The 14,482-nt window shown below is 41.7% G+C and overlaps 1 protein-coding gene across 1 annotated transcript; it reads left to right on the top strand.

Moving 5' to 3' along the window:
• The first annotated feature begins 820 nt into the window (after positions 1 to 820).
• supv3l1 (SUV3-like helicase) lies at positions 821 to 12,360 on the top strand. Its single transcript, XM_050035814.1, has 16 exons — positions 821 to 1,261; positions 1,549 to 1,626; positions 2,918 to 3,025; positions 3,137 to 3,251; positions 3,650 to 3,818; positions 4,332 to 4,443; positions 4,783 to 4,860; positions 5,702 to 5,793; positions 5,896 to 6,076; positions 6,403 to 6,496; positions 6,750 to 6,869; positions 8,795 to 8,894; positions 8,993 to 9,073; positions 9,514 to 9,690; positions 10,533 to 10,681; positions 10,839 to 12,360. The coding sequence occupies exons 1-16, from the start codon at positions 982 to 984 to the stop codon at positions 11,269 to 11,271; spliced, it is 2,367 nt and encodes a 788-aa protein (XP_049891771.1). The 5' UTR covers positions 821 to 981; the 3' UTR covers positions 11,272 to 12,360.
• Positions 12,361 to 14,482: the final 2,122 nt, after the last annotated feature.

Here is a 14,482-nt window from a genome sequence, read left to right as displayed (position 1 = left end):
GGCAGTGAAATGAACATTCGGTTCATGGGCAACAGCTCCGGTGGACATTCCTGCAGCCAGCACGCCAATGGCACGCTCCCTCAAAACTTGTCACATCAGTGGCATAGTGATGTGTCAGTAAACTGCACATTTAAAAGTGGCCTTTTTTTGCGAACAGCCCAAGGCACACATGTACAGTAATGATGCTGTTTGAATAGCTGTTTAAATATGCCACACCTGTCTGGTGGATGGATTATCTTGGAAAGGATAACACGAATTTAAAAAAAAATATGAGACCAGAATTTGAGAGAAGCAAGTCCCTTATGTGCATAAGAAGTCTTAAACCTGTGGAAAATGCTGCATTTAAGTTTGTGTTTAGTGCAGTGGAGAGGAGGATATGGAATGACAGATAATAATATTTATCATGGCACCTAAATAGACCTAAAAGTATCCTGTACATTTTTGGAAACAGTCATTTCTGAAAAGTAACTCAGGTGAAAGTATGGCATAGGAAACATTCAAAGAGTGAGTTACTAAAGGGTAGGCGATGTTACAAAGACACACTAAAAGCGGGACTTTTTTTTCAGATGGTGAGGCAGCCATTATCGTTGCATAGACGATCTTCGGGTTCCGATATAGAGGAGTCCATTTTATGCTTGTTTATATTTTTGCAAACTTTGCGAATATTGTTCAAAATAAAATCAATTCTTGGATTGAACTGTTTATATGACAAATAGTGCCTACTTTAAGTGAGAATTTATCATTTAAAATTGAATATAAATTTTTTTATGGTCGATATTAGCACAGGCACATTTGTGGGCAGCTACATGGCGACTGGTCCTATCCCACGTTGTGTTACCAGGAAGAGAAAACTGTTGACCGTCCTCTGGTGATATCGGTGGCGTGTTATCTACATATTTACACCTGCTGAGCAGCATGGGGCGACGATAGCACATTTTTGTCCTTAGCCCGTAACACCAGGGGTGTAAACGACCCGCAGAGATGTCAGTTAATCGGTGTATGCATTTGTTTTCTCGGCTTCACCGCCACATTAGCCCCCGGACTGCCCGCATCACCGCTGCCAACTGTTATGTGTCTTCTGGGTCTGTTTTGTCAAATAAACAACACCAGGCTGGTTCTGTGGTTTGTAGCAGACATGTTTCATCTAACAGCTCCTCTCCAAAGCCCCCGGACACCTCTCTGTTTGTCCCCGTGTCTCTGAAGACTGACTCCTCGGCAGATGGGAGTGTGGGAGCAGAGCTCACACAGCCGCTCGACAGAAGTGAGTACATCCCCCGGCTGGTCCCTGAGTTTGGGTGAAGGCAGGGTGTGCTATTAACTTATTTCTGTCTACCGGCCAAATGGCAAGTGACTGCAACTTTTACCAGCCACTAAACACAGATGACCATTGATTGGGGCTGATGGGTGAAGCAAATGTGCCAGCCACTAGTGGACTGGATAGCGCTTGTTTTATATCCTTATGTGGCCTGTGTGTGTGTGTTGATTGCTCGCTGTTAATTACAGATATAAAACTTATTTTATTGTCTCTCTTTACTGTCTCTGATTCAGGTGAACTTCTGAAAATCCTGAACCGGTTTTATAAGAGGAAGGAGATGCAGAAGCTGGCAGCAGACCATGGCCTGGATGGTGAGAAATAAAACTGCATGTTTTTTACAGTTGTCAGCAGTGATGGAAATGTTACTTTGGAAATGCAGTAATTTAAGGATCACTAACTAAATTGTTTGCATCACTTCATCACATTAATGTATCTTATTATTTGATTTCTTCTCTGACACGTTTTAAACTGGGCAATAAAGCAATACCAAGAGAAGACAGTACTGCACATAAAAAAGATGCAAAGCAGCAGAATGAATTTTGTATTCTGCATATAAACTTTCTACCAAAAAGAATATACTCAGATGTTATCCCTTTGTAATCACCAACATTTTGATGAGTCACTGTAACTTAGTTACATGGGCTATTCTGATTTCAATTACATTTACTTTGTAATTTAATTACATGTAACTAGTTACCCCCCATCTCAGGTTGTCAATGCATTGTTTTCAGAAACACCTAATTTTAACTCCAATGTTTTGACTAAATGTAATTGTCTACTAGTTAATGTTCTGTGTGACAGACCACAGGATTTTAAAATGCAGCATGTTATTAAACAAAATATAGTGACACTGAACCCTAAATTGCTTCCAAGGCCAGGACCATGCAAGGTAGCTTGCTGTCATACAGTATGTGTGCAGGTGAATGGTTGAATTCACTGCTAATTGTGAAGTGCTTCTGATAAACAGTTCTGTATAAATGGACAATTTACAAAAAAAAATGTTACCATAGAAATTTAATTTAAAATAAAGAAATTCAAAACATCAATCACGAGTCAAAATATCATGACGCATACATAACAAGAGAAAAGGACCAGATATACATTTCCTTTTATTAGATTAAAGCTGAAGCTGCAGTTATGTCACCACCCTATGCCAGTGGAATTAGACTGTCAGGGCTCAACATCATTCTCTATAGAGATTGTTTGAAGAACAATCATGTCCCACTTGTCATGTTGTTGTAAAATAAATTTCCACTTCTGTGGCCTGATAAATATTGTCATCAACCAGAGAGCTTTTACTCTATTGAAACAATAAACTCCTATGGTAAAAATGAAGACTAGTTAACTCAAAATATTTCTGATTAAACAGACAGTGAAGAATTTCTATAAAACATATTGGAGACATATTTGCGCTGATAAGTTCTTAGATCATCATGTGCTGAGGTCCTGCCTTTGGTGGAGAGCAGCTGTTGAATCTGAAAACTTGTGAAGTTTTTGACACTGATGTCAGAATGATGCAGACAGAAATCTAACCAGCATGCTTTGTTTGGTGAGCCTCATGTGTGTTCTTGTGTCTGTGTGTGTGTGTGTGTATATATACAGCTCGTCTGTTCCACCAGGCCTTCATTAGCTTCAGAAAGTATGCTCTGGAAATGTCATCACTCCCCGCAGATCTGCATATCATCCTCAGTGACATCTGCTCTGGAGCAGGTTTGTCGGCTTTTAATTGATCCTCAAGAAGGAGTTGTGTTCAAAGAGATCATATTCATTTAATTAATCAAATTCAAACTTTAATTAACTTTAATTTTTGTTGTTCTCCAGGTCATATAGATGACATCTACCCGTACTTTATGCGTCATGCCAAGCAAATCTTTCCCATGCTGGACTGTATGGATGACCTGAGAAAAATCTCAGACCTCAGAGTCCCTGCTAACTGGTAGGTATTACAGAGCATGACGAACCCTTATCGATTCTCAGCTGGAACTGGTTCTCTATTTCCATCCCTAGTGGGTACCAACAGTGGTATTACACCTTCACATAAAGGGACAGTTCACCCCCAAATCAGAAATACATATTTTTCCTCTTAACTGTAGTGTTATTTATCAATCTAGATTGTTTTGGTGTGAGTTGCTGAGTGTTTTGAGGTATCGGCAGTAGAGATGTCCATCTTCTCTCAGATACAGTATAATAGAACTAGATGGCATTCGGCTTGTGGTGGGATTTTGGGATGAACTGTCCCTTCAAACTGTGCTGGCTGTAGGTTTCAGTCACCATCTGCATTCATGTATCATAACTTGCACAACATTACTGTGTGTGTGTGTGTGTTTTCATCAGGTACCCTGAGGCTCGTGCCATCGAGAGGAAGGTGATTTTCCACGCTGGTCCCACTAACAGTGGTAAAACCTATCACGCCATCCAGCGCTACCTGGCTGCTAAGTCTGGAGTCTACTGTGGGCCGCTGAAACTATTGGCCCACGAGATCTTTGAGAAGAGCAACACTGCCGTACGTATTTGTCTTGCTCTGTTATCTTTGTTGTTAAAAGTGAAACTCCCCTGATTTTAACACATCAGTGTTTTTAAAGGTCTTGGGGACTACATATGTAAAAAAAAAAGTCTTCACTGATAGAAAGAAAAATGTCTCCTATTTCCTAATTTTGCTTATACTTCTAAGATGTGATCTGTTATCTCTTTGTCACTGCACTGTGCTGTTAGCAGCTGTGACTCAGAGGTAGAGCAGGTCGTCCACTAATTGGCGGTGGATTATCATCTTCACCAGTCCTTATATGGAAGCATCCTTGGGCACGATACTGAACCCAAAATTGCATGTGAATGTTTAAACTGAGTAGCAGATGGCACCTCAGCTGTAGGAATGTGGGTGTGATAGTGATAAATACTGTAAAAGCTCTTAGAGTGGTCAGAAGACTAGACAGACACTTGACAAGTGTAAGTTCATTTACCGTCCATTTACCATTTACTGTTGTCCCATGTGTGTATGTGTGCGTGTGTGTATTCACAGGGTGTGCCATGTGACTTGGTTACTGGAGAGGAGAGGACCTTCGTGGACTTGGAGGGTCGAGCAGCTAGTCATGTAGCCTGTACCATTGAGATGTGCAGTGTCAGCACACCCTGTATGTAAACATAACACATGCAAACATTTCAGTTTCATAGCAAAAATATGACCAGAAAACTCAACATTTCTCTGTGGGACATCACACTATGTTGTATCTTATCAGATTATGTCAGCTACATCAAATATGAACGTTTGACTGCTGCTGTTTCTTTTCACATTGACCCCCCAAAAGTGGAGTCTGGTCTCTTCTAATCACAAAAACTAACAGAATGTTGCCCCCGTCAGGTCATGTAGAAATTTAGGCACTGATTGAAATTATAAATTATGTTTGTGTTAATTTATAAAACAAGGAGAATAGAATATTTAACACAGATTTTTTTGTTTTCTCTGTCTTCAGATGAGGTGGCTGTAATCGATGAAATTCAAATGATCAAAGATCCTTCCAGAGGCTGGGCCTGGACCAGAGCGCTGCTGGGTTTGTAACACACATTCTAAAACATACGGTCACACACACACACACACACACACACACACAGACAGACTTCTCGCACATGTATGTCATATCTCTCTGTCTCACTCTGTTTTTGATTTGGCCTGAGGTTGAACTGATGGGGCTCTTCCTGCAATAGTTGCATTTATGATGATCAAGCAATGATAATGAAAATGTTCTAAATGTCATGACACACACACTCACAAACACAACATTTTTAGGCAAAATATGTACAAAGTCATCTATAGAGGTGTTCCAATATATCATCATTGATGATAACCGTGATATTTAAAATGAAATATTCATATCATGTTGATAATGCACATGTGATTCAGTGTAAAATATCCAGCTCCTCTTGAATCATGTCCATTTTTTCCATTCTCCTTTAATCGCCCTCCCCCAGTGCCGTCTGGTTGTGCTTTTAACTATCCATTAAGTGTAACTGCTCTTTTTGTACGCTTACAGACTCTCTCTCTACCTCCCTACACTCGTATTTTGCGTGAAATTAATTTGCTAAAAAAGGGACAAAATGCACAAAAACCAGTGTTAAAGATGAATCTGACTAATATCATTATTTTAACTGATTTATTTATTTTTTTATTTTTTTATTTTGTAAAGATATTGTGATAATATCAAAATGGTGAACTCTTTTGGCCGTGATAATCGTGTAGTGAAAATCTAATATCGTGCCAGTGCTTGTCACTTTAACAACCCTAATGTACACAAAGTCTGCATTTTACTTTTTCATTTGTACCTTTTGATTTTATCATTCATTTTGAATAAGATGTTTCCAACTGCCGCAGCTGACATCTTTGTGTTTTTCTAGGTCTCTGTGCCGAGGAGATCCACATATGTGGGGAACCTGCTGCCATAGACTTCATCAGAGAGCTGATGTACACCACTGGGGAGGAGGTGGAGGTGAGGATGTGACGTGTAATGCAGCAGGAAGAGAAGCGTGTCACTGATGTTATTCAGTGCTTTTTAAAATCATTTTATTTGGGTCTCTGTCTCTTTCTCAAGGTCCACACCTACCAGCGTTTAACCCCATTTGCAATCTTGGATCACGCTGTGGAGTCACTGGACAAATTGAGACCGGGAGACTGCATCGTTTGCTTCAGTAAAAATGACATCTACTCCATAAGCAGACAGATTGAGGCCAGAGGACTGGAATGTGCTGTGATTTATGGGAGTTTACCTCCAGGTGAGATTGTGAGAAGGGCGTATAGATAGATGTATTAATGTGTGTAAGGCAAAGACACAATCTGTCAACTTGATCCTCAGTACTGACTAAAGACTGGCTGCAAAGATAAAGATAAAACCTCTATAAATGTGTGTTTCCATCCACGAAGCGTCTGCACGTTTATTAAAGTAGGAGGTGGTCATGTTTGAATAAAGTCTTGGAAGTCAGGCAGATGCTACTGGGCTTCATCTGTGCTGCAGCTCAAACTCAACTTTTAACCATCCAATATTTGAGCTTTTCGTGTGATAGACTTCTGTAAATAAGCTCCAGACTTCTGTGATCTGCAGGCACCAAGTTGTCACAGGCCAAGAAGTTCAATGACCCTGATGACCCCTGCAAGATACTGGTTGCTACAGATGCTATTGGCATGGGCCTTAACCTGTAAGTACCATCATGCACACTGTAATACCATGAAGAGCCCAAAAGAGGTCATAAGTAAAACAGTTAGTCTGTTGTTTGCTGTTGCATGTTCGTCAAACACCACCAGGGGCTGCTACAGTCAGAAACTTTTAAATCCTACACACATGGGCTTTAACCAGAATCTAATTTTGAATTCGTAGCTACGTTGGCAGTTTCCACTAGTTCAGCTCATGTCTATCCATTTGTCTGCCTTTCCCCCCTTTTCTCTCTCTAGGAGTATAAAGCGTATCATCTTCAACAGTCTGATGAAGCCGAATATTAATGAGAAAGGGGAGAAACACATGGAGACCATCAGCACATCACAAGCTCTGCAGATATCTGGCCGGGCGGGAAGGTCAGTCTCATTTTCACTCATATTATCCCTGTTCAGGAGGGTTGAAGGTGGGAGAGAGGATGCAATATTAACAAGCAAATTCAGTTTCTGTCAAGTACATTTTAATACCTCTGTGCCAGTGATAGCTGTGGCCGTCCGTCTGTCCCATTCTTGTGACGAAGGTATCTCAGGAACGCACTGAGGGAATTTCCTCAAATTTGGCACTCCAGTCCACTGTCAGTCCACTCCGACATAAGGATGAACTGGTTAGATTTTGGTGGTCAAAGGTCACTGTGACCTCACAATAACACTGTTCGCCATAACTCAAGAATTCATACACTAAAAATGATCAACTTTCACGCAAATGTCTAACAGAATAAAATGATGAAGTAGTGACATTTCATATCCAAAATCCAAAGGTCAACTCAACTGTGACATCATTATGTTCTGCAAAAACACTTTCTGGCCATTATTCAACACGCAAAAAAAATCACTTAGTGCCTTTTATTAAACTAGTGCAGTGCCCATAGTAAGCATATATTTTGGTAAGGAGGCGTCAGTAGAAAGACGATAGGCTACATGTGTCTGCGATTGATATGGATACAGATTGAGGTGTATATGTTTAATCAGTTGTTGTTTATGAAGTTGTTGTAATGTCTTGTGTTTGGCTTTTAGCAATGACACTGTAGGGAGCTGAACCCAATTTCACTAATGTGAAAGTACCACTACCAGTATCTTTTTGCTTTGTCATTGGGAAAAGTGTAAAAACAAATGGAACAACAGTCAACTGAGTGGTGAAGTGCAATGTACTTTCTGCAACCAACACGAAGCTATCGTCAACGCAGGTGAAGTTAGCGGACAGGTTAGGTTCGGATGACTGACGCTAAAAGCCTTAACGCAGGTTCCGTTGATTGAAGCTAATGCTATGCGAGTGAGGGCAATGCTAAGCAGGTTTCCGTAATGCGTTGGCCTGTGGTTAATGTGAGTTACCTGGCAATGCCGCGTATCCATGATCACGATCATTCGAGTGTGCGTGGGTGTGCGTATCCATGAGTGTCCATGAGAATCTTCTTCTTCCTCTTCTGGTGAGAACAGAAAACATCACGCCCCACGAAATCCCGTAAGAGGGCGACAGGAGGGGACAGACACACACACAGACAGAGAAACCGTGCTTTTATAAAGAGATTCCTTCACTGCCTATATTATATGAGACTTAACAGTAGTGATGTGCGAGGCGACCCACTGGTCAGGCGTTTCGGGTAAGCTTGTTAGAAAATATTGTTTTTCGTGCAGGTGGGTCATTAAGTGAGGAAGTTATTAACAACTTACATATACATTGTGCAGTAGCCCACCTTACACCTTCTCTTCCCCTCTCTCTGTCTTTATCCATCCCTGTCAAACACACACAGCAAGTAGCTTTGTTATCAGTGCTGCTGTGTTTAGGGTTTCCATTGTCCGTTTTTTTTACCAGGACAAATCTGTTGAAGTCCGGACATATTTAAATCTCTGCGGTCATGATGTCTGGTAAAATATTTCCCTCTGAGAATATGTAGCCGAGGCCTAACACCGTGACTTAACAGCAAGCAAGCGCCTCTCCGTCCACACAGAATCCGTCCAATATGCACTTCTGTTATGTCATGTAAACAAACCACTGTACCTATCGGCTGTGCACCCTTGTAAACAAACTCCCTAGGATATCATCTGCTCTAAAGATCATACAAAACTGTAACCACTTAAAAAATACTTTTTAAACAGAAACCACAAGTTTCATATTGTGATATTTACTGGAAATTACATACAATATAGCCATTGCGGGCCAGGTTGGTGCAGGTTTTAGGAATCCCTGACCTGTGTATCAGTGCTGGACAGACATGGATGTAAACTTGACTTGTTGGTGGCAAGGCAGTAATTTTAGTTAAACCTGTCTCCTTTGTCACATCTCTCAGATTCTCCTCCAAGTTTAAAGAGGGTGAAGTCACCACCATGCACAGAGATGATTTGCCTGTACTGAAGGAAATACTCAGCCAATCCATAGACCCCATAGAGGTAATCATTTACAGACAAGCTTGCAGTTGAACACACATGCGTAGGTAGTCTCTGAAAAACCAAGCTTCACTGTGTTTATCTCTCCTCCTCTGTCTCAGACTGCAGGTCTCCATCCTACAGCAGAGCAGATAGAGATGTTTGCCTATCACCTACCTGATGCTACACTGTCCAACCTTGTTGTGAGTATAGCCAGCTATCCATTCAAGTGTTTTTGTCCTCAGAATAGCCTGAATTCTTTGAGGTGTCCATTTGCTGAATTAATTTTGGGAGGGACTTTTGGGACTGTTGCCCCCATTGTCGGGCTGTGTGAACCTCTTTAGACTAGTCCTGAAGTTGCATTATTGAGATCTAAGACTGCAGGGGAAGGTAAACTGAGGTAACTGCCATCTTTGTGTAGCCATTTTGACATGACGATTGCTTCAAGTGACACTGCACATTATCCCACAGAAGGACCTGGTTAAAACAGGGCTGTCAATTAAGAGATGTGTATGATTTGTGAGAACAAGTTAAATTCTGACTGTTACATCCACATGTCACAAAAGAAAGATGTTCAAGTCTAGGTGAATTCGCACTCTGACAAACTTTGTGACTCCTCTCTCCTTCCATCCATTTCTCACAGGACATATTTGTCAGCCTCTCTCAGGTGGACGGTATGTATTTCGTCTGCAACATTGACGACTTCAAGTTCCTGGCTGATATGATTCAGCATATTCCACTCAATCTGAGGTCGCGCTACGTCTTCTGCACCGCTCCCATCAACAAGAAGCAGCCTTTTGTTTGCACCTCCTTCCTAAAGGTAAGGATTAGTAGGAGTTGACATGGGAAGAAGGTATGAGACGGCAGGAGAAAAATGGAGGGAGACAAGGAAGGAAAGAAGTTTGAGGAGCAGCAGCAACACCGAGACACATAGTGAAAGACAAGACAAAACATTTGAGCTCATTTCTGCTTCTTTTATTTATTTTTACTTTTTTCTGTTTGTCAGACAACATAAACTGATTCAGTGATTTAATTGTTGTAAAAAATAAATACGACAAGGTTCATAGGGGCAAATCTGGGCTTTTGCCTTTAATGGATAGGACAGTGTGTGAAATGGGGAGACAGAGAGAGAGCGGGGACTGACACGCAGCAAAGGGTCGCAGGCCAGACTCGAACCCGCGACCACTGCAGCGAGGCAATGCCTCTGTACATGGGGCGCTGGCACTATCCACTACGCTACCGACGCCCCAGGAGGATACTTTGTACAGGGATTGTACTTTTGCTCTGTCGCTTTATGGTTATATCACACTAATAAAACAAGACTAAATTACTGTCCTCAACATGTAACCTTTGAGATTCAAGGTGCGCACTGGAGCACACAGAGTTGGGGCAACAAATTAAGTGGAAATTCAGTGTAATGCCCAGTGCTTGGCAGAGGACCCCCAACCCCCCCCCCCCCCCCCCCCCGTAACAGTTCAACCATTACAGGCAAGACAAACTCCTGACAATTCAATAATCAGATCATATGAAATACTTTGTTAGACCACAGTGACCCCAAACTGATACAGCTCTAGTCCTTCCATATGCTCATCTGTTGAGCTTTACATACTGTCCTGTCCTTACAGCTTTGTTGCACTGATTTGAATCTTGTTTCTCTTTCAGTTTGCCCGTCAGTTCAGCCGAGACGAACCCCTGACATTTGACTGGGTCTGTCGCCATGTCAATTGGCCTCTGTCCGCACCCAAAAACATAAAAGACCTGGTGCACTTGGAAGCCGTTCACGATGTGTTGGATCTTTACCTCTGGTTAAGGTAACCTGTCATTTAAATGGGGTTATTATGGGCAGCTGTTGTTTCATGCAATCATATATTTGTTGTGTCTAAAAATGTGGTGCAGTGAATTTAATTTAAGTTTCATTATCATATTTCTAAACTCTATTTTACGTTACATTTTTGCCTGTCTCCACAGCTACCGCTTCATGGACATGTTTCCAGACACGGCCTTGATTCGGGAAACCCAGCGGGAGCTCGATAACATCATACAACAGGGCGTCCAAAATATCACCCGTCTCATCAGAGCCACTGATCCAGCCATCGCTGACTCGCTGCAGACGCCAAGCAGCAGGCACGGACAAACAGGTGGAATCAGTGGAAGTGTCAGTAGTAATTATACGACCAACAGCAGAGGTCCAAAGGGACAAAGACGCTCAGAAGAGACGATGGACAGGTCTCTGGCTAGTCGCCTCGTGAGAGACGGTATGTTGACTCCTGAATTGCTCCGGCAGCTGCAGAGGGAGTGGTCAAAAGATAAAAAGCAGGAAAGCACCAATCAGAGTGCACGCAGTAGAGAAAAACAAACTGACAACAACAACGACAGGAAAGGAAGAAGGAAGAAGAAATGAAGAAAACTCTCAGGTGTTGTAGTTGTAACATGGTCAGTGCTGTCCCCATAGAGGTCAATAGCTGATACAAGCCCTGATTTGTTGTGGTTTGTTTCAGATGGATCACATTTTCCAGCCCTGGAGGGATCATAAAAAGCTTTTAGCTTGAGCTATAATCATTAAAACACCAATATGTAGTTTGAACAGGTCTGGACTAAGATTTCCGCCAAAGCACTGGGTCATTAGATCATGTGATTTACTTGTTTTTACTGTGAAAAGTTTTTACCTTGGAAAAGGATCTAAAACTGTCAATTAGCCAAACGGCAAACTTTATTGACCTCACTCGAATTTGGCTTTCAAGAAATTGTCCTTGGAAATGTCAGGTCCTGCCTGAACTTCTCACCCACAGTTCTTGCTTGCAAACTGAGAAGCAGCATGGTTTACCGCAGTGTTTCAGTGGAGAGTCACTGTGTGTTACAAATGCTGAAAGAAACATTTAAACATTGTGTATGTGTGTTATGCAGGTCTGGAATCAGTTTTATTTTGCTTTATTTTCTTCAATGTAAACCCTCAGAACAGTATAAGTATACATCCAACCCAGTTGGGCAGTTACTGTCAGTTAAAGTAATCTCACATTGAAGGTCCAATGTGTAGGATTTAGGGGAATATACTGGCAGGAATGCAATATAATATTCATAACTATGTTCTTATTAGTTTATGGTCACCTGAAAATATGAATCATTGTGTTTTCACCTCGCCGTTTGTATCCACATATGGTGCGGGTCCTCCTCCACAGAGGCCGCCGTGTTCCACAGTAGCTTGGACAAATCATACACTGGCTCTAGATTGGGCCAGTCATGTCCTTACATCAGCCACCGTAGTTCTCCTACAAGCTTGACTCAGGGGAGAAGTGTCGACTCTGTAGCCTCACCACTAGATGCCACTAGATCGTACACACTGGACCTTTAATTGCAGTTCCTGTAAACACTTGGAATAGAGTAAACTGAGTGCAGCCCTGTTAGTGTCTATATACAGATGAGATTTTTCTTGTTTCTTTGTATATTAAAGGTGAAAACATTAGTCAATTAAAATCCACTATATTTTAACAGTCTTGATTTCATGTTTAAATTGTGTGATGCATCTCACACCAGGGAGCAACAAAATAACACAAGCACATGATTAAAACTAACTCTGAATAATAAGTTAACTCAGTCAAGACTTCCACATGTGAATTTTCAATGGGTCAAGAGGCAACAAAGAGCTCCAATGAGAAACTCTCAAACAGAAGCAAATTGCATATGTATTCATTTAAAAACAGGAAAGATGACTTCATGTACTATGGGAAACAACCTCAAGCCATGACTTCTTTTCTTATACCGAAAAGACAAACCACATTAGTGGCAATAACAAACATGGATGTGGCAGACATACCTGCCTGTAAATTACAGTTACCTTTAATCCCTTAACATAATGCTTTTGTTTTCCTTTAAGTAGCCCTGAGGTTGTTAAAATCATCTTATTCAGCAGTATCATAAATATTCTTTTTCAGCTTATTCCAATTTTTCAGAGAAAATACTTGATGTTAAAATGTCTGCACCATTCCATCAAATAGAGCATAGCGTTAATTCGGGCAGGACACTATGGGTCCGTCCCAAGTCTCTTAAATTACTGCTAGTTATCTTACATAGCCGACTTTGCTAGCTGTTTAGCCCCTCCCGCCTAAAACAGCCCCTCCTGCCTAAACAGCCCCGGCTAAACAGCCCCTTAGCTAGCGCTAAGAGCGATGAGCGAGCATTGTCGGTTTAAGAGACATGAGACGTCCTTTCCACTGAAGCATCACATGAAGCGACGTCCATTCCTGATGACAGCAGCACCACTGGATCTGCTGCATAACGGAGCCAGCATTTGGCGTTACTATGGGTACATCCCAAGTCTCATTATATTCGCTGACCAAAACAGTAGCCCCCATCCCCCGCCGTCATGACTCTGGTCACACACTTTTGCACGTAGCAGCCGCACATCACCGACAGTCCGATGAACAACGCAACGGGTTGTGACTAAGAAACCTAACTGCAACATAACAATCTTGCATGAAATATTACTCTTTCAAGTAGGTACGTGAATTACAGCGATTCATTGCAAAGAATGCATGTAACGGGTACTTACTCTTGTACTGTTTCTCTGCCATCTCGTTCAAATGTGCCAGATGTAGAGGGCGGGTATTTATACGCCATGGCGTTCAGCTGAAAAACTCTTCCGGATAGGAAGCTCTCGACCATCCTAGCTCGTAGCTGCTTAAAGCTTGCTGCTTGCTGCTAGCTCCTAGCGCTAGCTCCTCGCTGCACAAATAAGAGACTTGGGATGGCCTAGAAGATGGCGGACCTCGACTTCCGGTTCAAGCGAGGAGCTAGCAGTAGCACTATAAAAATAAGAGACTTGGGATGGACCCAATGTCAAGCTCAGCTCACATCCCAGCTACATCAGCTGATCTCAAACAGCCAATCAACTGATGGAGCAGCTGATTGATGGAAGACCGTCAGCTGATAGATCACATGATTCCTTTCTATGCAACTTCTCATGCTGTGTCTGACTTATCAATGTCATTTCTGTTTGTCATTGATGCTGCTCTGTTCTGTTCCGGGGGGTCTTTGCTGCTGCTCTCCTTGTCTCAGGCTTTCCATGTAGGCGCATGGAAGGGCAAGGAGGTTTGCTTTCTCTGCCTCAGGCTTTCCAACTAGGCGTGTGGAAAAGGCTTTCTGTGTAGGCCTGAGAAAAAGCAGAGGCCCCAAAACAGAGCCATACCGCCAAATGTAATACTGCAAATGGAAATTAAGTTTTCTTTGACTAAAGTGGTCCTGACTGAAATAGAAATATTCTAGATATCCCATGCACCATTTTATACACGTTTCCATAAAATTCAGCCCTATATATTTTGCATCTTTGGAAACCTTGGGCTCTCCACTAGAAAATAAAATAATGTTCTTTGGGTATGTATAACATTTGGTTTGTACTGACTCATAATCGGGCTGTTGCATGTGAGGCAGATATCTCAGTCTTTCAATTGTTTGTCTACCTACAAGACATTTCTAAAATATAGTTTTTGGTGTTAGATAGCATACATTCTAATATTAGATTATACTCACTCTCAAAAAATTGGGGCAAGTTGGGAAATGTACACTGCAAAAGTATTTTTAAAAATGTCACTTCTCCATTTCCGTGACCTTTGCTGAGT

The sequence above is a fragment of the Epinephelus moara genome, chromosome 1 (genome assembly GCF_006386435.1).
Source record: "Epinephelus moara isolate mb chromosome 1, YSFRI_EMoa_1.0, whole genome shotgun sequence".
Taxonomy (NCBI): domain Eukaryota; kingdom Metazoa; phylum Chordata; class Actinopteri; order Perciformes; family Serranidae; genus Epinephelus; species Epinephelus moara.
The sequence above is the reverse complement of the archived record's forward strand: the minus strand, read 5'-3'. Positions and strand labels throughout refer to the sequence as shown.